The following is a 26,133-nucleotide window of genomic DNA, read 5'->3' on the forward strand; positions in this document are numbered from 1 at the left end:
TGTCATCTCTGGAGATATTGTTTTCACTCCTTGTTCAAGTTCAAGCTCAACTTTATTTAGAGCCCAATATCGCTGTTAAGTCTCAAAGGGCTTTACATGCCCACATATTTACAACAAACAGGATGAAACCCCCTCACTTAATCCTCATAGTGGGCAAGAAAAAACTTCCCTCAAAAAAACAGCTGGACAAGTAAAAAATGGAAGAAATCTTGAAATGGCCACATAGGCGTCAACCCAGTGAGCAAATTACAAACATTACAGTGGAGACGCCTCAACCCTTCTGCTCGGGCAGAGGACCGCCCACACAGAGCCCGGTGCTGCTCGACGTTTTTGCTCTATGGATTTGGCCAATATCTGTTTGGTTTCTGTAAAACACCTAGAGGTAACTTTTGTTAAGATTTGACACTATACAAGTAAAATTGAATTGAATTGAATAAAACAAATGCAAGAACAGACACAGGTTGAGGATTAGCTACAGAGCAGCCGCAGCAGCCAGGACTAGGAGGATGGTGATGACAAGGAGGGGAACCTGGCAGGAGATAGCCACACTTGCACAGGGCATGCAACTCATGCATATCTTGTGTGGTAGTACACACTTCAGTAGCCTAGAGTTCAGAAAAGGGGAGGCAGAGATCTGCAGTTCAATGACTGTGGTATTTTATATATATATTTGTTTGTTTGTTTGTTTGTTTGTTTTATGCCCTTATGCTTATTTTATTGTTGGATTTTAAGTTATGGTTTTATGGTTTGATAAATGTATTATATGCTTATGAGTGAGTGGCAGGGTTTCCAGGCATCCTAGAAAACCTGCAGATTTTTAGACTAGATTTCCAGTCATGGAAAACACCTGGAAATTTTGAAAAAGGATAAAAAAAAAAATATATATATATATATCCTTGAAATATTTGTAAGATCCTGGAAAATGATTAAGTTTTGGCTGAGACATATTCAGATGTTTAGATTCAAATATTTCAGTGCCCTTTCATGCTCAGCTACTCTGTTTTGCCTTACTGGGGTGTTTCATGTGTATGGAAAGCCAAACAGGTCAAAAATACTCAAAACCAACACTTTGATCAACACGGCATTGTCAACACATTTGCTCATTGTTAGTGTGTTGTAACATGCTAATTCCTTTGCACATAAAAAAATTATCACATGCTGTGTAATGGACAAATAGCATATTGACAGTGTCTTATTAGAGACATGAAATTCAACTTTGTTCATTTTGAATCTTTCTAAAGTTACTTTCGTGAGCAAGGGTTGTACATAACTCATGAATATGTCCTTGAAAAATCTTGGAAAACCATTTCCTTAAGAGTGGGAACCCTGTGTGCTTTCATGTAAATTATTTCCTATACTATGTGTCTTTTTAATGAGCTCACTAAGTCAAATTCCAATCAGTCATACTGCTGGGACCTTAAAGTACTGAATGTGAGTTTGAATCTTCAGATGGGAGACCAGTGGTTGGAGTGAGTGCTCTCGAACCTGCGGTGAGGGCTTTCAGTACCGCACTGTACGCTGCTGGAAGATGTTGTCTCCTGGTCTCGACTCTTCAGTCTACGATTCATTGTGTCTGTCACATGACCTCCATAAACCAGCTAATAGAAAGGTGTGCCTTGGCCAGAGCTGCGGACCGCAGTGGGAGGTCTCTGATTGGTCAGAGGTAAGATAAGATAAGATTCCTTTATTTGTTATTGTACAACAGGGCACAACTCTCTCCAGTGAAAGACTAAACAAAAAAATATATATATTTGAAAAGCTATGAAATAAAAAAAAAATGCTATGTACAATTTAAAAAGAAATAAAATAAAAATACTAAAAATACTATAATCAAGTGCTCAAGGAAAAGTGCTTGTATAGTGCAGTCATTGTACACCACACATGCACAATGACTGCACAATGTCCGCTGCAGGACTGATTTAGAGCGTGAATTGCCCTTGGCACAAAACTGTCTCTCAGCCTTGAGGTTCATGAACGGAACACTCTGTAGCGTTTCCCAGAGGGCAGTATTTCAAACAGTTCATCAAATACACTACTCACAAAAAGTTAGGGATATTTGGCTTTCGGGTGAAATTTATGGAAAATGTAAAAAGTTCACGCTACAGTGATATTATATCATGAAAGTAGGGCATTTAAGTAGAAGCATGCACTGGTGATTTCCTCATCTCAAACAATTTCTTGAAACAAAAGCCAACAACAGTGGTGGATATACCACAACAAAAAATGTCAGTGTCAATAACTTGTCATGTGCCCTTGAGCATCAATTACAGCTTGACAACGACGTCTCATGCTGTTCACAAGTCGACTTATTGTCTGCTGAGGCATGGCATCCCACTCTTCTTGAAGGGCGGCCCTCAGGACATTGAGGTTCTGGGGTACAGAGCTCCGAGCCTCTACACGGCGACTCAGCTGATCCCATAGGTTTTCTATGGGATGCAGGTCTGGAGAAAGTGCAGGCCACTCCATTTGAGGTACCCCAGTCTCCAGCAGCCGTTCCCTAATGATACAACCTCGATGAGCTGGAGCATCAAACACCTGATGTGAATTTTGCCGTTAAGCTCCTTGTTAGAGAACAGCAACTTGTGCAAAAAGTACTGAAACATTGAACAGTTGGACATGTGCATTCAAAAGTTTACAGAAGGTCACATTAAGTTCACCTGTAAAGGTTAGAATGCATTTTAGGTTCATCCTGAAATTTCACCCGGAAGCCGAGTATCCCTAACTTTTTGTGAGTAGTGTAGGTGTGTGGGGTCAGATGTTAGCCACTTTCCTGGAGCAGCGTGTGTTGTAGATGTACTCCAAGGCTGGGAGCTGCAGACCAATGAGTCTCTCAGCTCTCGATACCATCCACTATAGAGCTTTACAGTCAGCTGCGGTGCAGCTGTGGAACCACACACACATGCAGTAAGAGAGGATGCTCTCTGTGGTGCAGCGGTAGCAGGAGAGCAGCACCTGCTGAGGTAGGCCAGATTTCTTCAGGAGTCTCAGTAGGAAGAAGCTCGGGTGAGCCTTCTTCAGCAGTGCAGCGGTGTTAGGCGTCAGTGAGAGATCGTCTGAGATGTAACTCCCCAGGAATTTGAAGCTAGAGACCCGTTCTACTCAGTCCCCGTTAATAAACATGGGAGTGTAGTCCTTAGTGCCACATCTCTGGAAGTCTATGATAAGCTCTGTTGTTTCTTGTGTTAAGAGTTAGGTTGTTTGACAAGCACCTCCTCACCAGGTTTTGCACCTCTGCTCTGTGGGCTGATTCATCACTGTGGGAAATCAGCCCAGTCACTGTTGTGCAGTCTGTGAACTTCACAATAGTGTTAGTGTAATGTGCAGGGACACAATCGTGAGTGAAGAGCGAGTACAGGGTTGGGTACAGCACACAGCACACCTTGGGGGGGTACCAGTGTTCAGGGTTATGGAAGAGGAGAGATGTGCGCCCAGACATACCACTTGTGGGCGACCTGAAAGGAAGCTGAGTCTCCAGTTGCACAGTGGTGCACTGAGGTCAAGCCGATACAGCTGGTGAATGAGCTGGGAGGGAAGGACAGTATGGAAGGCAGAGCTATAGTCCCCAGAAAGCATTCTCACTTATGTGCCCCTCCAAATGTGTCAGGGCAATGTGGAGAGCGAACAAGATGGCATCCTCTGTGGACCTGTTTACTCTGTATGCAAACTGGTGTGCATCCAAGGAGGCAGAGACGCTGCCCTTGATGTGTGTAAGAAGCATAGGCGGAGTTTGCAGGGGGGCAGGGGGGCATTGCCCCCCCTAGCGTCTGAAATGTGTCACTACATTGAGTCAAAAATAGGTCCAATATTAGTCATTCATACTGCTGATGTTTGTTTCCTTTGGCACTGGAATGATGATGGCTGACTTGAGGCAGGGGAGAGGTTCAAGATGTCAGAAAAAACCTCAGTGCAGGCCCTGAGCATGGACCCAGAACTCCATCCGGGCCTGCTGCTTTCCTAGGGTTGACCTTCTGCTGCAAGTGCTGCACCTAACGAGTGCTCAACATGATGGTGGAGGTCCTGTCCTCTTCTGTGACACTTATCCTTTCAGGTGGTGTGACATTGCTGGAATCAAAGCGAGCAAAAAAGTAAAAAAAAAAAAAATATAGAAAAAGAAAGAAAAGTTCATCAGCCAGTGTGACATCACCGTGGGGAATCTCCGTCTCCTTTGTGGTTGGTGGTGGCTCTGATGCTCTTCCACATGCCTCTTGTGTCCATGGTGTTAAACTGGTTTTCCGCATGTTGCATGTACATGTCTTTAGCCTTTTTAATGATGAAGAACTTGAAACTGCAGATGTCCTATAAAACAGCTTTCTGATTTGTTGCAACATATTTTTTTTGACCTGCAGTCACAGAAACATGAAATAAAAACCATAAAGGAACCATCTTAAAATAGAGTTTAGGTGCTCTTGTGAAATACCGGAAAGGAAAAGCAATTGCAACATTTTTAACGGTGCTCTTTGACCAGTCTTCTTACAAGAACAGCCATTTTTCTACACATCCAGGTCTTTCGCCATTTTCCCCTCCATTTTGTCCAACCATTGGTTTCCATTCATTCCACTAGAATATGAAAATGAACTTTCAGAGATTTCAAACTTTCTTCACACTAGTGTTTCATCACTGTAATAAACTTGTCCACATTAGTAGTGTTGTCTTCCACACATTTTATAAGCAGTCAGCATCGCCAGTTTGACCTGCTGAGGGCAGGCCTGTATGTCTACTTCAGTTCACAGTCTTTTAAATTTGTCAGTTTGCATATTTATGCCTTCTTGAAGTGATGCTTATGGAGCATACCTGGTGAGAATATTAAATGCAAATGATGATGCACACACACTATGTCACTCACTCTCTGTGTATGTGTGTGTGTCTGTGTGCATGTGTTAGTGTTCAGCACGCTGTGGATCTAGGGGCGTTCGGACTCGTGAGGTTCGTTGCTCCATGGAAACGCGATTATGTAACGAATCCTCTCAGCCAGTTGAAAGCCAGGAATGTGAAGGGCCACCATGTGACAGACGATGGACAGTGTCAGACTGGGGACCTGTGAGTTTAAACATACACACACACACACAAACAGAAAATGTTTGGGGACCTAGGAGTTCAGTACATCTACATACGCATTCATCAATTTATAAGGTTATAAGAGAAATAACAAAGAATCTAGGCATTATCATTTTTAAGCAAATCAGTTTTGATTTTAAATTTGGTTTGAATGAAAAGTGGGATTAAGAGAGTGTTTAGTGTATGGTTTCACATATGTGTATGTGTATGTGTGTGTGTATGTGTGTGTGTGTGTGTGTGTGTGTGTGTGTGTGTGTGTGTGTGTGTGTGTGTGTGTGTGTGTGTGTGTGTGTGTGTGTGTGTGTGTGTGTCAGTGCTCTGGTGTGTGTGGAGAGGGTCGCATGGTGCGTGCAGTAGCTTGCCGTTCATCAGGTGGGGTGGTGATGTCAGAGGAACAGTGCGACCAGTCACTGCGCCCGCTGGCTGTGTATCCCTGTGGTGACAGAGACTGCTCCCCCCACTGGGTGGAGCAGGAGTGGCAACAGGTATATAAAACACACACACACTGAAAGACAGGAAAAACATGACTTTTTTTTTTTTTTGCGTATCTGTAAAGATACGCAAGTTCCACATGTTGGACATTGACCGGATTTAATCCTACCCACTACCGCACCTCCTTATTGGCCAGTTGGAGTGAAAAGTTAATCAGGTCTTCCTTGCTCCATGTCCAGCCTTTACACCAACAGATCTTTTTCCCAGCAGCCATTTTGACATGAAATAGCAGGGTAAACACAGGTGTTACTCATGACATTGATTAATATCATAAGGTATTTACCGCGAGTGCCAACTTCTAATTTGAGCGTTCAGCATTGTCGTGGAACCAGAGAACGAAGCCAATAATCTTTCATCAAATGAATTTTGATATTCAATTCAATTTCACTTGTATAGCGTCAAATCATAACAGAAGTTACCTCAAGGTGCTTTACAGAAACCCAGCAGATACTGGCCAAATCCAAGGAGCAAGCACCCAAGAGCAGCACAGGGTGACAGTGGGGAGGAAAAAACCTTTTTAACAGGACCAAAACCCTCGAGCAGAACCCGGCTCTGGGTGGGCAGCCAGAGAAAGCGAGAGGGAGAACTGATGGCAATTTTTCTGACCTCTACCCTCCTTCCCATATGACATGAACATTCCATTCAATTTCCATTCTGTTCAAGTCTAACAGAGCCAGGACCCTGCTATATTTCATGTTGTTTCAATGGAAAGGCTCTACACTTAAATAGAACAGAACCTCAGTTACTGTATTGGTGGAAATAATTATCTTGTTTGTTTTTTTTTAGGAAATGAAAACACGTAGTGTATGCTGTATCACCATATGACAATATCAAAGTCCCAGGTGATATGTAGTTTCATATCATGAATGGCTGTAGTAGTGAGATGTTGCAGAGCTCTACTTCTAATCTCCCAAAAGTGCCCCAGAGGGCGCACACAGTTAGAAAGTAGGTGGTAGAAAGTAGGTGGGAAAGGCTGCAAACAGTTACCCACTTGTTCACAAAAGTGAGTTTTGTTTTGGATACTTTTAGTAGTAGAACCGCAAATGAATGCTGGTCTGTATGTCTTATCAAATATCAGATTGTGATTGTGTGTGTGTGTGTGTGTTTCAGTGTAATGCTACATGTGGTCGTGGTGTGCGTCAGCGTCAGGTGGTATGTGCAGGACTGGAAGGCGGTGTGTTCAAAGAGTTTCCTGACAGCAGCTGTGAGCAGAAGAATAAACCAGAGAGCATGTCTTCCTGCTTCCAGAGACCGTGCTCCAAGTGGTTCACCACATCCTGGTCCCAGGTGTCTGCTGTCTGCATGCCCACCAGCCACCTCAAATAATCCAATAAGAGAACTTCTCAAGAATCAATTATTGACATTTCTCAATTTGATAAGTACATATGCTTAACCTGAAGTAATGTCACATTTTACAAAATGATGGACTGACTTTAAGTCCCCTGGTTTGAACATCAGTGGACAAAATGTAGAGGTAAATGTAAAGCCTCCCTCTTTTCCTTTCCTCTCCATCCTCCCTCAGTGCAGCAAGACATGTGGGAGTGGCATTCGGGTTCGAGAGGTCAAGTGTTATCAGGGGGAGGAGCTTGTAACCAGGGGACACAGCTGTGACTCCAGCATCAAACCAGAAGCCAGACAGAGCTGTGAAATCCAGAGCTGTCCAACAGAAGCACCAGGTACAAATAGAAAAAATTAATTTAACTTTTATTTCTGTCAATTCAGGTACAGTTTTTGAATTTTATACTTAATACTTACATCAATATGAAAAACCAGAAGTGAAGACCAGATATTAAGAGACACTGAAAAAGGAAATTACAAGGTTGCAGTCTTTGTGCAAGGGTTCAGTTCATGACAGGGCGAAAGGCTTTGCTCATCTTAACGTTACACTAAATTGAAAAATAATCTTTTTTTTATTCATTCTAATTATCATACCATACACCTATTTACAAGGATACAAGGATACAATATACACAACAAAAATTACAATTTAAACACGTTCTTGTATTTTATATGTAAATCTCATTACATTTACTCCCTGGAAAACAACAAAACCTTTTCAGATTGACAGATTTGTGATGCTGGATTGATGTCAGCATTTAAACACCCTGTAACCTGAACAACTTCAACTTCAGGAACCGCAAATTGGCAATAAATGACCTGAACATTAGCAAGAGTCCAAGTCATTAGCAAGTCCAAGACACTGACCAGATTTTTTTTTTTTAATTTAAATAATTATCCAGAAAATTAGTAAAGGATTACAAGAAAATGACAAAAAAAAAAAAAAAAAAAATACAAGGAAATTTGAAATCTGAGCAATTTCTCTTGATTTCTACCCATGTGTGTGTGTGTGTGTGTGTGTGTGTGTGTGTGTGTGTGTTCAGCAGCGATCCCAGCAGCATCTGCAGTAATAGATGACTCCTGCCAAGACAAGCCAACAGCCAACTGTGCCTTGGTCCTGAAGGTGAAGCTGTGTTCCCACTGGTACTACAGGAAGGCCTGTTGCCAGTCCTGTAAGGCCCCAAGACCCTGAACCTCCACTGTGACCCTTCACCCCAACCCCTCCTCCTTCTCCCTGGTACTGAAGGTCAAACTACATTCATACTGGTGCTATAGACAGGCCTGCTGCTGCTACTGCAGCACTGTTAGGCCTCATGATACTGCGCTTAACCCTTGTAACCCTTAACCTTTACCAAAGGTCAAACTGTGGTTTAAGAACTGTCCTTACCTCTAATTTTTTGTTAACTTGATCTATTCACACCTACCATTGGTCCTAAAAGTCAATCTGTTTTTGCATGCAGTAAATGATCTATCAAATGAGACTCAAATGACTCTCAGTGTTCCGTGATAGTCATTTAACATGACTATCAACAGGTTTTCCAGAAGTCCCAACCACAACTTTGGCTGCTATTGCTTAATGGGAATTTTCTCCCCGATAAAACCTTAATCTCTCAAGGCCAGAGTGCTACTAAATCTATTCACACACCACCTCCTCCCCACGTAATGTGAAGACAGACTGTCTAGCTGTAGGACACACTGGGCAATCTGTCCATCTGTCTCTTCTTCCCTTGCCTCCCTTCACCTCCTAAACAGGAGCAAACCAAACTTCTGATAGAGGTGCTTGAACATCCCTCCATCACTCCACATTTAAGGTGCTACAACCCCAGAGGACTTCCCATCCCCCGATTCCCGTGTCCACTCCTTCAGGCCCCCCACCTCCACAGTGTTTATAGGTGATATTCCCTATAAGCATCACCTTCTTTCAGTGCTTTATAACTCCATCCAGCTGTCCATCCCCTCAATTCCTCCTAAGGTGCTATATTCCACAGTAGGGGTTCCATTCGAAACAGGTCAACACCCTTTGCCCAATCACTGCGTGTATTTCACAATTTGCTTGGATTAATGTGGTTATTTTTAAGAATGTTAGCTGGGGACGTTTTGCTGAGGATGCTCTATGCTCAAAAAGGCATAAGCCCACTTAACTTGCTAAAATCAACTCTCAACAAACAAAATGCAAAAGTGGACTGTGTGAAGAAAGTGGACCATGGACCATGCCATTGATTTTGAATGTTTGGCCTATTTACTACATTTACCCACATTTTACAATGCAGTGAACCACTTGCAAATTATTTTGGTGTACTAAAGATTTCACAACATATAATCAAAATCCTCCCATTTTCAAATATGAATCTTTCGTGGAAACAGTGAAACTGTGTTCCAGTGGAAAGACATGCTTTACTTCGCCCACTTTGCTCATCATCAAAACACAACAGTGCTGCTGCTTTTAGGAAAGCTAATGTGGACGACTTTATTCTGATGATGGAATACTGGTGTGAGGAAAGTTTGAAGTCTGTGAAAGATCATTCTCATATCGTAGTGGAACGAATGGAAACCAATGCCTGGATAAAAGGAAGGAAAAATGATGTTGTAATTCCAAAATATTAATACAGGGTGACCCAAAAAAACGGGAATTTTTGAAGTGCGTATTGGCAGACATGGGCAAGTGGCAGCACAATTTTTAAAAAATGAAAATCATTGTTTCTTAAATGGCATGTTTTCAGGTTTCAATTGCTATGAATAAAATATTTTTCTTCCATCACTCTTGGTTTTATTGGATTGTTAAAAAGTTCCCGTTTTTTTGGGTCACCCTGTATGTGTCTTTTGAAGATATTAGGCTAAGCATACAGAATCACCGGTTTGGTCCTTTTTAATGATGTAAAATGACATGACTTACTGCATCAGGAAATCTGGCAGCCTGAAATGAATCTTTTAGTGACTAGCCAAACACTTCCATAAGCAATTTGAAATGCAGTGATATGTGACAAAATTAGCCTTATAGTGCAAATGCAGTGAAAACCAACATATAATAAAGCACTGACAAAAGAGGACTAGTGCAAACCTAGCTCTGCCCATGTTACTGAGGTGCTAACATGGTTGCCATTGAAAACAACACTGGCCCAACTCTTCTCTATCCAATTCACTGTGTACACTTGACGGTCAGTGTCTCTCTCCCAGAGTGTTGTTTACCTGTTGTTACACTGTTTACAGAGCTGTTGTTGTTACTGTATCACAAGAGAGGAATAAACCGTTGTTTTTGACAGTGACCTCTGATTGCTTGTCCTTTCACCATAGAAATACTGACTGGCGTTTGCAGGGGCAAAAATCCCCTTTCATTATTGGGGGCGGCAATAAACAGCAAAATTTCCGAGAGTAATTTTGGGGAGGGGGGGGCATGAAAAAATTGCTGTCTGGCACTACTGTACCTCCCTCTTTCTCTCTTACGCTCCTTTGAAATTTCCAGTACAGTGTTCAGCAGCCATCAGCATGTTCATATGTTTTAAATAATGCTATTAAAAGCAACAATCCTCTAACCAAATTTCTTTGCTCACTGTTCTATTTCCACTACAGTCCATCAAAGTAGAACTAGAAACTCAAAAGAAGCTCTAAAACCAGAGGAAATACCTTGAATAATCCAACTACATCAAACTATTCTTCAAAAAACATATTTATTGTAGTGTCAACAAAAAACAAAGCAAGATAATGCATCAAATAGTGACATACAGTATATGTTTGAGCTGTACACTGTCCCTTTTAGATCAAAGATCAAAAGGATCAAATAAGATCAAATAAGAAAATGAAACTATGCCACATAACAATGCAACTTAAAATGCAAAAAAAAAAGATATGTGTATATATGTATGTATATATATATATATATATATATGTATGTATGTATGTATATATGTATATATATATATATATGTATGTATATATATATATATATATATATATATATATATATATATATATGTATGTATGTATGTATGTATATGTATGTATGTATATATATGTATGTATATATGTATGTATATATGTATGTATGTATATATATATGTATATATGTATGTATGTATATATATATATATATATATATATATATATATATATGTATGTATGTATGTATGTATACATACATATATATATATGTATGTATATGTATGTATGTATGTATGTATACATACATATATATATATATGTATGTATATGTATGTATGTATGTATACATACATATATATATATGTATGTATGTATATGTATATATATGTATATAGCCAGGAGGAGAAAAAAAAGAGATCTGTAATCTGACAGCCCACCGCACGCATCCCTGCAATGATTGACAGCATCTGCATCTGACCAATCAGCGGTCAGATGCACCAACACTGCTGCAGGTGAGGAGAGAGATGGCTTCTAAGAGGCATTTTTAACCTGGAGCAACTAAGAGGGGAAAAAAAATCAAAACAAGAGGAAGCTTGTTCTTCACTTGAAGGTGGGTATGTTGTAGAAATAAATGTAAAACTTTGTGGCGCCGCATAAACACCTTAAAAGCATTTTCTCTCAAGCTTCGCAATCCTCTTGTTTCTGCATTTTTTTTCCCTCAGTCCCTCATGATTGATGCTGGATAAATCAATAGAAATAGGCTTGAATTGATGAGCACTCCTCAGTCAGCACGCTAAATCAAACTATAACCTACATTCTTGTATGAAAACTGGCAAGCAGAAGGCAGAAGAACGACTCTCCATTGTAGAAAACCAACCATCAAATCTTTTACACTCCAAAAAGAAGGAAAAATGCTCTCCACCTCTCTGCAAAAAGGACATTCATTTGAAACAGTCTTGATTTCAGGCGAGACGCCGCTTACCTGCAGGGAAACCCGACCGCTGAGACCCAGCCTTATGAGGCTGTTACCATGGCAACGGAGCTGGCTCTTTGTGACATCACGCTTCAGGCCACCCAGCCTTATGAGGCTGTTACCACGGCAACGGAGCTGGCTCTTTGTGACATCACGCTTCAGGCCACCCAGCCTTATGAGGCTGTTACCACGGCAACGGAGCTGGCTCTTTGTGACATCACGCTTCAGGCCACCCAGCCAGAGCCTGATCATTGTTTTGCATCGTTCTAAGGCTGTTACCATGGCAACCGGGCCCTCTGTGATGTCACGTTTGTCAACGCCAGAGGGTGTGTCTTCTGTCAAACACAACCCCCCCCCCCCCCCCCACTGTATTTTTTTTCTTAATTTAATGTGTATTTACATTTTTAAAATATTTTAATGAATCATAAAAGAACCTTTTACTGTTATAGTTCATTCTCGCTACAATGAGCTGAGAGGCAGATAGCACCGCTACTGTCCGACATAAAGCACATTAATCAACATATATTTCACATTGCTCTGGAAACACATTTTTCAGGAATAATTACTGTTATAATTACAGTTTAAGAACCTTTGGTTTAAAAAGCCTGTATGTGGCTATTGAATACAGCCTGTAGATCGAAGGTAATTTTGAAGGTTGTTGGATAAATGCACTGAGAAAAGCAAAGTGAAATGATGAAGCAAAATGGAGCTGCAGCCTAACAGAGTAGCTGTTGGGAGAGTCTTGATTTGTAGACGTTAACATGCAGGCTGACTGAGTCTCTCTACTAGGCCGGGTTGCACCAACAAAGATACATTTTTAAATGATTGATTTATTCTGTTACACCACCCTTTGAAACTGTTTAAAATGAAGGATTAAATGAAGGATTAAATTGAAACCCCTGTTTAAACCTCAGTTTAGTTTTTACTCTTACCCGGTTAAATTGAATGCTTTTGCGCAAAATCTTTAAAATCTCATTTAAACTGTAATGCTGTCTCAACTTTAAATTTCCATTTGCACACTGACACCTACACTAAAACTTTCCAAAAAAGAAAAATTACCAGGAACATTAGAAACAAATAAACAATTACAAGAAATTTACAAGAGAATTAGAAGAAAAAAACAGAAAAAATATTTTTTAAAAAATTGCATGAAAGTTATAATTATTAACAGTACAACAGCTACATTTTTGGATGAATTGTGCGGGATGATCAAGTTCCTTGAGGGAAGGTAAGGGACAGGCTGTTAGGTGAGCACTTTTGTGAGGAGTGCCCTCTTTTAAATGTAGAAGCTGTGAGAGCTCTTTCTTACACCAATAAAGAGGTAAGTTTACAAGGAAAAAATTATTTATGTATTTATTTATTTATTTATTTTTGTGGTCAAGGAACCACATTGCTTGGCTGCATTTGGTCCTCTAACATAAATATTGCTAACCAAGGCCAGGGGCCAGGAGGAAGTGACTGACTCCACCCAACAAACAGTGCTGTCCATGGTTCTGAAACAACAGTCCACATATAGTCTCAGTAGCAAAGCCAGTGCTAGTTGTCATGGTTAACCAGTGAGCTATCCTTTATTCATCCCTGTAGAAAAATTCCTTCTGTGCCAGAGGTTTAACCTAAGATACATGTTTAGGTGATGGCCATGCATTTTGTCAAACAAACACCATTCTCTAATAGAAGCCGGGTTATATCAAATATTCAAATTAAAAACTGTTGTGGTGCATCAGGCTGTTCATCCACTGCTTGATGACACACTATGGAGCAGGGGGCAGAGCTTCTCCTTCCTCTGGGCAGCAGCTGTGGGTTTTCCCATCACATCCTGCTCACTGCACTGAGGAACCGGTGTTTTTAGATTCATAATCCTTAATCTTAAACGATCAAGCTCAGATAATAGTTATTCCTATCATAAGGTATGTCGGGGCGGGCTCTGTGCTGCAGACAACACGTGGGAAGGGTCTGATGTGTGTAATAAAGCAGAACAGATACAGAGATACAGAGGACAACAAGAACAAGCTCAACTCATGAGGCTGTGTGTGAGATGTTTTTCTGTATGCTTAATTTCCTGATATCTTTTGATAATTTTTCTGCTAGTTTTTGCTGAGTAACAACTTTGTGCCAAAGGAAATAAAGGCAGGTCTCATACACAGGTTGGTGTATTTTTTTTTTCTTTTGATTAAAGCAAATAAAAGCTTGGGCTAATAATTTAAGTTGTACGGTGTTCCCTGGGTCCACATGGTGATGAAATATCCTCATTAGTTGCTCTGTGCTCCCCTGGGCTGCTAATTCACAATAGTGTATTTGTAAGCTTCCATAGCAAAACGGCTTCCAGCTGGATTTGATCTTGGGCTGCTGCGGCTTAACCTTTGTGTTACGAGGTATGCACTCTACACAGTGAACCATCACAGGACCCCCTTTCTGTATACATTATCTCTAAATGAAGTGATTCTGGTTCAGCTTCCAGAAGATTTTAGAAATAAAAAAATGAGTCAGTACAAGAGTGAAACTGTCATTTCAGGGAATGTACAGACCAGCCAAGTCTTCACAAGAACAACTGCTCTGTAGCAACCTTCAAGTTTCTTTTTTGAACATGAATGAGAGTATATTGGGATCAGTTGGTCGTGACTTATACGACACAAAGCAGATAGTGCCCAGACTGATGCAGCCGATATTTGTTGATTGCCAGATACTACAAGTAAAAACAGGACTGTGGTCCTTCACACCAAATGATAATTTAAAGCTAGAGCACCCAAACTCTTTCATGCTAGGGTCCACATGTAGAGCGACTATTTGTCCTATTTGTGAAGTGAATTAAAGTTGTCAGAAAGGTGGTTCAGCTCTCAGCGCACCTATATTTATCATTATGGTGAACTCTATTTGTTCTATATTTAGTTGTAATACTCATCTTACATTCACTATGAGCAAATCACTAAAATTCATTTGCCTGCCAACCTCTCCAGCTACAGAGCAGCCATGTGTTCCACAACAGTTCCTTCTTTTTCTTTAAACACTGGAATGGCTAGAATGACAAAAAATGCAACTTGGCTTTTGGAGGCCTTACCAACAAGTTCTTGACCAGCTACAAAACTACACTCAATATGTGATTTATTGTAATTTCTGTTTGATGCCTTTTTGTTGGTTGATTTGTTTTTGGAGTTTAATCATCATTGTTTTTCAGGCAGCACAAAGGCTGGTCTTGGATTTTAAAATGTGTCCATGTTGCCAGCTAGCTAAGGAGGCTGCTCACATTTTCCAGGCCTTGTCACTTTCACAGGACATCATGGGCAGTGGTGCTTCAGGGGGGCTGATGGGTATAAAAATTGTGTCTGCACTGAATTGGTTTAAAAATTTCCATCCCCTGTTATTGATAAAAGAATGTGTTGATGTAAGCTTCTATTCTCCTGAAGACACTTTGGACTTTCCTAACAAGCTCTGCTAACCACTAACTGATTCAATCTGCTGATTAGCTTTGCGGTGGGGCATGTAGTCCCTCTGTAAGAACAATTTAACAAAGACTCGTGTTGGTTTGTGGGGGGACACCTCTGTGGAAATGCTCATGATGCTTTGTCATGAGCGTGACACGAACAGCCAAATGACAAACTGACTAATTTGCAGAAAAGCAAGCTAAGATCTGTTTCTGTGCAGATATAAAAGATAATACTTTGAAATTGATTACAAGACGGACAGCAACACTAAGAAGTCATTGAGAACCGACAGCAGCTGAAAACTGAGCATGCATGATGAAATGATTCAGTTGAAGAGGAATGGACCAATCTAGCATCTTTTCATCAGTCTGGCCTGAATGGAACCATGTTCAGAACTCCACTTTGCAAGTGGGGAGGGTTTCTTCCTGCATGATGACAGTTCTATTGCTGCTCAGGACTGTGATTGACTCTCTGCCTGTCATGTGTCTCCTAGTAACACTTGTGGAACACCAAATCAAACACAGGGATCAGTGTTACTTGGAAAGTGCAAAGGAAAACAAGAAGAAACTGTTCTTTGTATACAAAAGTTGTGTTAGTCGTAACGTCACATGATGACCTGTCCTGTCCCAACTCCACCGTGTAGCTCATCTCACCTAGAGGGAAAATGCTGCCTGACTGAAGTCTGAACTTTAGATCAGTAGTTGGAACTAACAGTTAAGCACTCTAATATCCTAAGAACAAATATAGGAATGTGAATTATGAAATATCACAGCCTATACACAGGATCATAAACAACAGCAGAAACTTTTGGTTGGCAGAAGTATTGGCTTCTTCCAAATGGATTCAAACACATGTGGCTTGCGTGCTCTCATAAATTGTAGTTAGTGCACAACAACTCCTCCAACCCATACGATCACATAGGTCATTTGTTCCTACCCTCTGACACAACCAACAGGAGCATTTCCTCGATTAGCGCCCCCGACTGGCTTAAGGAGGCAGGCCACAAGCTGTGGTGCATGTGCTTCAAAATGGTCGCTGTTTGGTTCAGTTTAGCAACCAAAAATACTTGGTTAAGGTAAGTGGACCTCTGTCATCACAGTGACAATATTAAACACACAGAAACAAACACATGACTGACTTCACATAGGTATCAAACCCTGGTTTCCAGGTTTCAAGTCCTGTGTGAGTCGGGGTGACCCAACAATCACCCCAACCACCTCCCAGGGTGGATTTTGTGGCTTGTTCAACTACGGCACGTCACCTCACTTCCAAACACACCATAGTGTTGTTATTTAAATGTGCCATAGAGGTAACTTAACTTTAAAATGTGACTGCACATCATATGAAGCTGCACTAATTGTGAACATGATTGTTTTGCTTGTAGTATCAACATGAAAAAAGTGGGACTGGAATGAGGAGGTAAAGCCCTGGGAACCAAGCGGAAAGAGTGAGGGAAAAGTGTCAATACCCCTGCACTAACAATGGTTGGGAGCTTAACCAGAGTAATTCAAGATGGTATTGTGTGGAATTATATGTTATTTTGAATGGGAAACTTAGAACTGTTCAATAGGGGGCAACTGAGGGATCTTGCTGAGTCATCATTAGAAACTTGACCTGTTTAGTGAGTGGGTGCTTTAACTGATCATTGTGTTGTTTAGCATGCTGGTCCCCCTTGCCCTGTACAATTAGGGTTGCCATGGTTTCAAGGGATTGAGTCCCAAAGGATAACACCTTGGTGAAACCTTATCACACAAACAATCATGCACCAGTCACATTTTTGAAGTGGTCTCCTTCTAATAGCTCGGTAGATAACAATTAAGTTTATTTAGGAAAATCCATTTCCAGGCCAGAGGATCTCTAGGTAAGCTGGATTTGTTTGTGAAGACATTGAGAAGATTGAGAGTTGATCAAGCTGCCATTATTTGCCACAACAATTTGTAAAGAGTCTGTTGCAAAGCTTTTTATCCATCAAGAGGGAAGACCAGGGAGAAGGTGAGTCTACTCTTATTTGGGCTTTTTAGTTTGGACATTTCATGTGGACAATCACTTTTACAAAAAATAAGCTTAAGATGTTCACTTTGATGGATTATCCATCTCATGCATAACCCATCTTCAAGCATCAACATTTTTATATAATACCATGATGCATGAAGAGTAAACGCTGCCTGGAAGCTGCTTTTGAACAGTTTGGTATTCTTGGACAGGGCTGAGTACTAATGTAATATATGTGCATAAGTATATGAATTGTAATTATTTTTTTCTCAATGTTGTGTTTAACTAGACACCTAAACACTCTTATAAGAAGAGATCAAGTGTTACATGATGCTTTTTCACTGATATTGAACCCACACATCTGGATTTAATTCACTGGCAACTTCAATCTTAGAACAACAAATAGAACAACAATTACATTTTCCAAAGTTTTCATGCATTGCATTTCCACTGGGTTTTAGTAAATAGGAAATGACAACCTGTTTGCACCGAAGTGTGTCAAAATTTTGTCTTAACATTTTGTATCAGTGAAGTTGATCCTGTCAAGTATTAAGGTTATTATAAACAAAAAGTATGTGAAAAAACAGCTTGCACTATTGTTACACCTTGAAGAAATATAACTGAAAATGCAACATGATTTTATCAGCTGTTAAATTATGGTTAACAAAATCATTGTTGTCATGCCTAATATATTGCACCTATATGGTGTGACTCCCTCCTTCAATGCGGCCTGAGATGTTTTCCATCCTTGTTTTCCATTCATTCCTGCCCATCCCCCACCCTCTTTTTATTGTTTTAAACACCTCCTGTGGACTGGTGTGAATTAGCATTTTGCTATAAACACCTGCACACGCACCAGATGCATTTTAATAGCCATGTTACAGCTTTTTTTCCCTCAGCATTTCAGCTTTATTTAGAGTGACTGTGGCCAATTCACCTCAACAATTAAGAAAACTATGGGGCCCTACCTCAGAAAGCGGAGCCAAAAGAAAAGCAGGGACACATTGCCCTGGCTTAATGAAGAATGTTGGAAACTTATGAAGGAAAGAGACCAGTCATCGAAACAATCCTTAAAATCAGGTCTTACTACAGACTGACAAAAATGTACCTTATTAAGAAACAAAGTGATAAAAAGTTTAAGACAAGCTAAAGCCAACTTCTTCATTAATACTATTGAAGAGGCAAGAGGGAATGGGAAGAAAATATGGCAAATCATCAACAAGCTGATTGGCAAAAAACAGAATCATAACAATAAAGAATTAGGGCTAAAAATTAACTCTGAGTTAGTCACAGATCCAACCACCATAGCTACAGAATTAAACACCTTTTTTCTCGACTCTGTTCATGAAATAACCCAACTTTTTAATGCACCTAACTACTCTACTTGCTCCATTAATTATGCACAGCCAGTTTTCCACTTACAACAAATAACTGAAACAGAAGCAAGAAGCAAATACCATCAGTGCCTTAAAAAATTCTAAGGCCATGGATATCTATGGCCTTGACATGAATTTTTTGAAAAGGCACAATGAGACTCTTGTACAGCCTATTACATATTTGATTAATCTGTGCCGACCGCTGCCAGAACGTCATCATGCAGAGGCAGCTTGGCCTGTTGTATGGGCATTATGCAAAGTGACCTAGGAAAAATTGCAACAGAAACTCTTTCAACTTTTTTAGTCTCATAAGTATGTTGCTTATAACATATCAAAAGTCCTAAGAAATCCCAGTGGTGGAAAGTATTGAAAAATGCTGAAATAGGTGATGTCCAAATTTCCCATTGACACCCATGTTAAAACAATCATTTATGTAAACTAGGCAAAAAGTTCTGCACCGCTTTTTCAGTTTATAATTTCTCCCCTTTATTTATACCCAATAGTGTTGTATCTTATACTGTTGTAAAGCCTGATTCATCCTCTTTCCAATGAGACTTACAGTTATGCCCTATTGTAAAGGGGACTGGCATTCCAACAGTATAACTCACAAATCCAATTGGTCTTAGCACAGGGGAGAAATGATCAACTGAAAACACATGGAATAGGATTTTGCTCCCCTCAAAAAGGGGGTGAGGGGACATGTTTAGCCATGTTGGTCATACCAATCGATTGACAATCCTTACAACTTATTTCTCAATGAAAAGGGGACTAATCAGGCTTCCTAACAGTATAAAAGACAACACCAATCGGTATTGTTTAATGGGAGAAATGATCAACTGAAAAAATATTGCAGGGGATTTTGTCAAAAAAAAATTGGTCGCTTCCAACACAATTACCGGTGTCACTCATTCCAGAAATACAGGATCCTTACAAGTTGTATCTCATTGGAAAGAGGACGAATCAGGCTTTACAATGGTATAAGATACAACACTATTGGGTATAAATAAAGGGGAGAAATTATAGACTGAAAAAGCGGTGCAGAACTTTTTGCCTAGTTTACATAAATGATTGTTTTAACATGGGTGTCAATGGGAAATTGGAACATCACCTATTTCAGCATTTTTCAATTCTTTCCACCACTGGGATTTCATAGGACTTTTGATATGTTATAAGCAACATACTTATGAGACTAAAAAAGTTGAAAGAGTTTCTGTTGCAATTTTTCCTAGGTTCACCCCCTTTTTGTCACAAAATGCCTATACAACTGTGGTGTGAACCACCAAACAAATGTTCAAATCAAAGCTATGAGCAACACCATCTAGCATAGCACTGATTCTTGAGAATTTGGATAAATCACGTCCCACTAAGAAAAATGCTATTTCTGCTGGAAATTTACAACATTTTAATGAATAAAAAGAATCAAGGGCATAATCAGGGGGTCCTTTGCACATTTGTAAGGTTCTTTTATAGGTTTATTTTTAATTTGCATTAATTTAATGATTATATGTTGGCCCATGGCCTACAAAACCAGTTGTCCTCGGATAGTAGATAATCATTTCAACTTGATTAAAACAACAAAAAGTAATACTTTCATTGAATAATATATTTACCACATGAAAGAGTACATCATAATATGTATTAAAAACTACAAATGATGAGTTTTGAACAATATGTACTATTATTTTGTGGTTGCTCAAAATGTATCCCAGATATTCGTCACCACCGTCAGATATATATTTAAAAAATAATAATAAAAAAACTACAAGGTCAGTTACATTCCTGAGGAGCCCTTTTCAAACCTTCAGCTCTACTGCATGCTTCAAGACCACTCAGGCTCCTTGTAATTTAACGCACTTTTTTTTTTTTTCAAAATTAAAACCTGTTTTATCCAAATTCCCAAGAATCAGTCATAGGTTCAGTTAGCATAACTAACATTACCTTACACAATGCTAGCTAAGGTGCTTTTCAGGAGTTTGTTAATCATATTTTGCAGAATAAACATCTAAAAGGCTTCTTGGCTATTCAACTAGCAGAATGCATGATGCTTTCTATTCTGCCCTGCACCGAAAGGACTGAACCCTAATTTCGTTGCATTATTATACGTATATGATTGTGCAATGACAATAAAAATCTATCTATCTATCTATCTATCTATCTATCTATCTATCTATCTATCTATCTATCTATCTATCTATCTATCTATAACAATTTTTTAATGACCACAAGATTTTTCCAAGGATTTTTCTAAAGATCCCCTCCAGATGTATTATCTGGAGGGGATCTTTAAACATGGCACCATTGGAGGGGTGGTAAACCTGTTCAAAACAAGGACAACTGCACTAAATGTGTCCCCACAATTTGGCTCACAGTTTCCCAGGGGACTGTTATCTAGCAGAGAGATGGTCTCATTCTGCCCAATTTCAAGTCATCAAAACACAACAGACCAAGACCTCAAAAACTCATATTCTATCCCTGGCACTTCCTGGTTCACTGCTTTAAAGACTTATGGGGTTCCATGGGATATCCCCCTTGGCAACCATCCTATCATCTCATTGCTCTCTCCAAATTCCAAGTTAGTAGCTCGGATTTACAGCAAACTGTCATAAATTGATAACAAAACTCTCCCAGTTCTGCAGGTTTGGGAACATCCCTTTGTCCCATTTGCAACTGGCATTCAATCTGGACTAATGTATTCTCTTCATCTAAAAATCTGGCTCATCAGCTAATTCATTATAAGTTTATTCATAAATTTTATTTCACCCCTGAGCGCAGATTTAAGTTGAAATTAGCAGACACTGACTCTTGTCCCACCTGTTCCAACAGGTGGGACATTAGGAAAACTAATGTGGACGACTTTATTACAGTGATGGAATACTGCTGTGAAGAAAGTTGAAAGTTTCTGAAAGTTCATTTTCATATTGTAGTGGAATGACTGGAAACCAACAGATGGACTGGGGGGAGGGGGTGGGTGATATTGGAGCTAAAATACAATTGCTTGCTTTAGGAAAAGATTGGCAGAAACATTAAATCTATAAATACATTTTGCAGATTTTAAAATGCAAAGTCACTGGTACGGTCCTTTAAACTAATATTAAATGTTGGCAGTGTTTTTTCATACTTGATGGAATGTTCTTGTACTAAAGTGATTTCCTGTCTTCACCAGATGGCTGCTAAAGCCGTAATGCTGCTGCTGCTGTGTGTGTGGTGCGTGGAGGAGCGTGTGTGTTTCTCTAATGGCTCAGTGGCGCTCTCCTGTGGCAGCATGATGCCCGGACACCCGCCTTTCACCCCCTCAAACACCAGCCCACCCTATAAACTGTTTACCTCTAGTGCCACCTACAGCCCCGGTGGACTCATTACAGGTTACAACTAAACCCTTAAATATTTAACCAATTCTAATTTTTACAGTAACCCAAGATGGCAAGTGGTGAGATTTCTGGCTTTGTGTCTAGGTGGTCTGCACAATATGACAACGTCTGATGGTTTACTGGGATTCTCATAGATATTAAAGGGATAGTTCATTCAATTTGAGAACTGTGATATGATTTCACTACCCCCCAGCTGTTCTGTAGGGCAGTAGTGGTGCTCTCTTCCTCTCATTGTTACTGAGTGCTGGATACTGGCTGGATGCTCCAAATGCTAACTGTTAGCCTCCTGTCCTTAAAGAGGACTTCCCCCCAGCTAACATTCTGAAAAATAACCATTTTATCCACTCAAAAAAGGTTTCAGAAAACTAAAATGCAAAAGGACTACCGAGTACACACAGATGATAGTTTTGCTCAAATTACAGTTTATAACTGTACTTTTCCTGTTATCAACATCTGGAAAGATCCAGTAAGTTCTGCACTTCCTGTATCACTCTGTGCCAGAGGGCCAGTAGCTGCAAGAGACAGAAATAGACTGCTAGGGTTTGTTTTCTTCCCTGAACAGATGTATGTTTGCTGGAGGACAAAAATAACAGCTTTCTCCAGAAAACTAAAAGATAACTGGCAAGTCATGTTGGTTAGCTTCTTCTTTTCCTCCACTTCCCTCTATCACACATTTCATGTCCCTTTCAGGCTCCTGCCAGCCACAGTTTAAACTGAGGACCAGCACAGAGAGCTGAGACCGCACAAGGAAATAGTTCTACCATCGATCAATATATTTTTTAAAATGCTCAACTTTTTTATGCCATTTCGGGCTGTAAAAATTCTGCTATACATCACCATCAAACTCAGACTTTGCTTATTTAACAAGTGTAGTGGATTAGAGATATTTAGAGACATTGAATATCATAACAAAATATCAGCAACTGGCAGTTAAAGTACACCAAGTGACAGCTGGTTTATCCAACACTGCTTTTTGTCTCCAAGGGAGAAAACTTCCTCTAATTTTTTGCTGGTCTGCTCCCTACCCTCCCAGCGGTGGTGTTGTGTAACATTTCATGGGTCAGAGGTCATGTTTAGAGGAATTCATTATGCCCTCAGTCTCACCCTCAGCCCCCTGCCCCCTCCCACTCTCCTCCCTCTGAATTATTTCCCTCCTCCTTCCCGCCAGTCCTCCTATTTGCACTTTCAGACGTCAGGAACAATACCTCAGTGTGCTCTGACTTAAGTATCACACATTCATACATGTTGCACTGCGTCTGTCCAATTTCAGTTCTCTTCTCTAACCATTGCATCAATCGCAGCAAGAGAACACTAATCCTACTTTACTTAAGGTTTATGCACTTTATCATTCAATTTATTGTTGTTTTTTGCAACTGAAGAATCTAGCTTGAAATTTCCATCTTTTCTGCCTCAGCATGCTGTAATCCCTACGGGGGCTGTGAAGTGCAAATCTCAGCGACAAATGGGAAAACACAACAACAAATGACAAACTGATTCATTGATGACAACTTTTTCTATGCAATATCAAAATGTTACATACCGCCAAGTTTTTCTGTGCAATATTGAAAACATGCAATATTGGAATGTGAGGGAGTATGTGTGTATGTGTGTGTGAGCGTTTTTTTTTTTTTTTTTTTAAATCTATTATGTTTTTCTATATTGCACTGAAGGATTGCACCTAATTTTGTTGTTAACCATGACAATGACAATAAAGTGATTCTTATCTTATCTTAAAAACTAAAAAATGTCAGTGTTTTCTGTTTTGTTAACTGATTTGCAATTTGTTGTTGTGTTTTCCTATTTGTCACTGTGATTTGCACGTCTCGGACACTGTAGTAATCATCCTTTTATTCATACAAAAATCCCACTGAACTGACTTTCTCCTTAAGGATATGTTACACCCTTGTCCATCTCCTCAGCCCAGCCTTCTTCCATTCATCCTCCACTCACTCATATCTTGCATTATTCCTCCTATTTCCTCTTTTCCACACACTACCTCTCTCCTTTTCTCTCATTACTCACCTCCTCCTCCTCCTTCAGTCACTCTGTGTCACATTAACATGAACCCTTCCTCACCTTCTCCTCCTCCTCCCAGTGACGGTGGAGGTGCTGGGGAACAGCTCATTCCAAGGTTTCTTATTACAAGCCAGGAGCTGGGAGGGGCAAGGTAACAAAACAACAACACAATACTTTAAGAAGTACTTTATTATATTGTAGGATTTTGCATTTTGTAGTTGTTTGTTTCTTGGCAATTTCAACTGGAAAATAATGATAATGATAACATGGGAAGAAAACACATTTGGCAACATTTTGAAAAGTGTAGTTACAGTTTTTCTCAATTGCTAAAACACTAAACCCTGTTGTCTGAGCCAAATGCTCCATTGCCAGAACCCACTGACTGAATCAATCACTCTTTTGGCAAAACCATAAGCACGTTTCACCTGTTTAGACACAACTTACCAACACATTTTCATTGTGATGCACCTGTGTTGCATAATGGTGAGCACTGGTGGCAAAAGTCAAACACAAGTAAAGCACTGGTGTCACTGGTTGAACACAACAACTCAAAATTGATCACACTTGTGGCTAAAGATGTGAGGGAACATATATAAGCCAGTTCAGAGAGCACTGCTTTGTGAGAGAGGATAGAAATCTGAGAGGAGGAGTTTGTGTCAGAGGAGGTCGAGGAGGTTGAGGAGGTCGACCCAGTACAGAGAAATGATGCTGTGACAGAGTAATGCCCTTCTCATTTGTATATTTTTGTACTTTATTTTTACGTAGGCTTACTGTATACAAGTGCTAAATGCACAAGATTTTTGTTTATTTTTGTACTGTGTAAGTGCTACATGTAAATGCACAAGATTTCTGTTTTTTGTATTTTTTTTTCCTACTATTTACAAGTGCTAAATGCACAAAATTTCTGTTTGTTTTTGTACTGTGCAAGTGCTACTTGTAAATACACAAGATTTCTGTTTTTTGTACTTTTTTTTTTTACTATGTACAAGTGCTAAATGCACAGGTTTTTTGTTTTGCAACATGCATTAAGCCTACAGTGAACAATAAACATTTATTTCTACAGCTTCATGTCCTGAGCATTGTGCTTTCTATTTTTCTATGTAGTGTTTAGTGACTGCTCAGTAGTGTTTTTAATTTTGATTGACTCGGGGCACAATTTGACAACACAGTTCAGTTTAGAGCACAGATTGAACTGTTTTGAGGTGAAAGTTTGGTTTTGCAAGAGGAGTCTGAGGTTTTGTGAATGTAGCTTGAAAATTGGATTTTGTGTTCACAGTTTAGAGAAAAGGAGAGCAACTTTTGAGAAATGCGTCTTAGCAATCAAGAAAAACTGTAACAACATGAGCAGTAGCAGCAGTAGAAGTAGCCTGTGGTGTAAAAGGTGATCAAAATTCATTCTTAAGTAAAAGTAAGGACACTGTTCAAAAAGTACTCAAGTAAAAGTGACCATTACAAGACTACATAAGTAAAAGTTGTAAAGCAGGGCTGCCCAATTTGGGGCCCGCGGACCAAAGGCCAAAGTTGACCGATTATTTTTGGCACGCTGCCCTTGCTCAAATTTTAAATACTTTTAATTATTATTATTTTCCCACTGCCAACGGTCGGACTATCTCTTTTATTTATTGTTGCACTTCCTCTCCTGACCACAAATTAACATTGTGTTACATTGGGGGGTGGCGCTGTTGAGCTCCCGTCACCTCAAATCCGGCAGGAACACGATGACCATGTGCGTTCGGTTCCCCTAGGCCGGACGTAACATAGGCTAGGATGGAGCGTGGGAGGCAGTGGCACACTGATGAGAGAAAGTTTAAAAAATGCTGGGAACACAAGTACTTTTTTACTGAAACTGATTCCACAGCAGTATGTTTAATATGTAGCCAGAGAGGCGCTGTTTTAAAACAATATAATCTTCGTCGCCACTACGAAACGCGGCATTCCCATCAGCTCTCAAAATCCACCGGAGAGAGAAGATTTCCAGACTCATTTTTGGCCCTCTAATTTGGGCTCCCCTGTCCTAAAGTGTCTGGTAGTATGTGTATTAACAATTCAGACATGCAAGTAAATTAAAAAAGCAGAGGAGAGTCCACATGAACTATAATTTTTGGGGCACATTTTGGGCATGCCTGACTGGAATGAACTCTTTTGTTTTGTGCCTGTAGCAGGAGGGGCGTTGGTGTGGCCTGTAGGGAAGTTTGCCAATATCAACTCCACCCTGTTCACTGCACTGC

At 40.0% G+C, this 26,133-nt stretch overlaps 1 protein-coding gene across 4 annotated transcripts in view; it reads left to right on the plus strand.

Moving 5' to 3' along the window:
* The window catches only part of LOC115375784 (ADAMTS-like protein 2), a 53,550-nt gene extending 43,408 nt beyond the window's left edge, over positions 1-10,142 (plus strand). For 2 of the 4 annotated variants that reach the window (XM_030075324.1, XM_030075326.1), the window contains exons 15-20: positions 1,450-1,663; positions 4,882-5,037; positions 5,370-5,540; positions 6,658-6,834; positions 7,070-7,223; positions 7,929-10,142. In XM_030075324.1, the coding sequence (XP_029931184.1) occupies positions 1,450-1,663; positions 4,882-5,037; positions 5,370-5,540; positions 6,658-6,834; positions 7,070-7,223; positions 7,929-8,077 (1,021 nt within the window). In that variant the 3' untranslated portion in view covers positions 8,078-10,142. Of the gene's footprint in view, positions 1-1,449; positions 1,664-4,881; positions 5,038-5,369; positions 5,541-6,333; positions 6,390-6,657; positions 6,835-7,069; positions 7,224-7,928 lie in introns of those variants that run through there. The other 2 variants (XM_030075325.1, XM_030075327.1) reach the window with 2 other exon arrangements.
* Positions 10,143-26,133: the final 15,991 nt, after the last annotated feature.

This window comes from Myripristis murdjan, chromosome 17 (assembly GCF_902150065.1).
Source record: "Myripristis murdjan chromosome 17, fMyrMur1.1, whole genome shotgun sequence".
NCBI classification, from domain to species: Eukaryota; Metazoa; Chordata; class Actinopteri; order Holocentriformes; family Holocentridae; genus Myripristis; species Myripristis murdjan.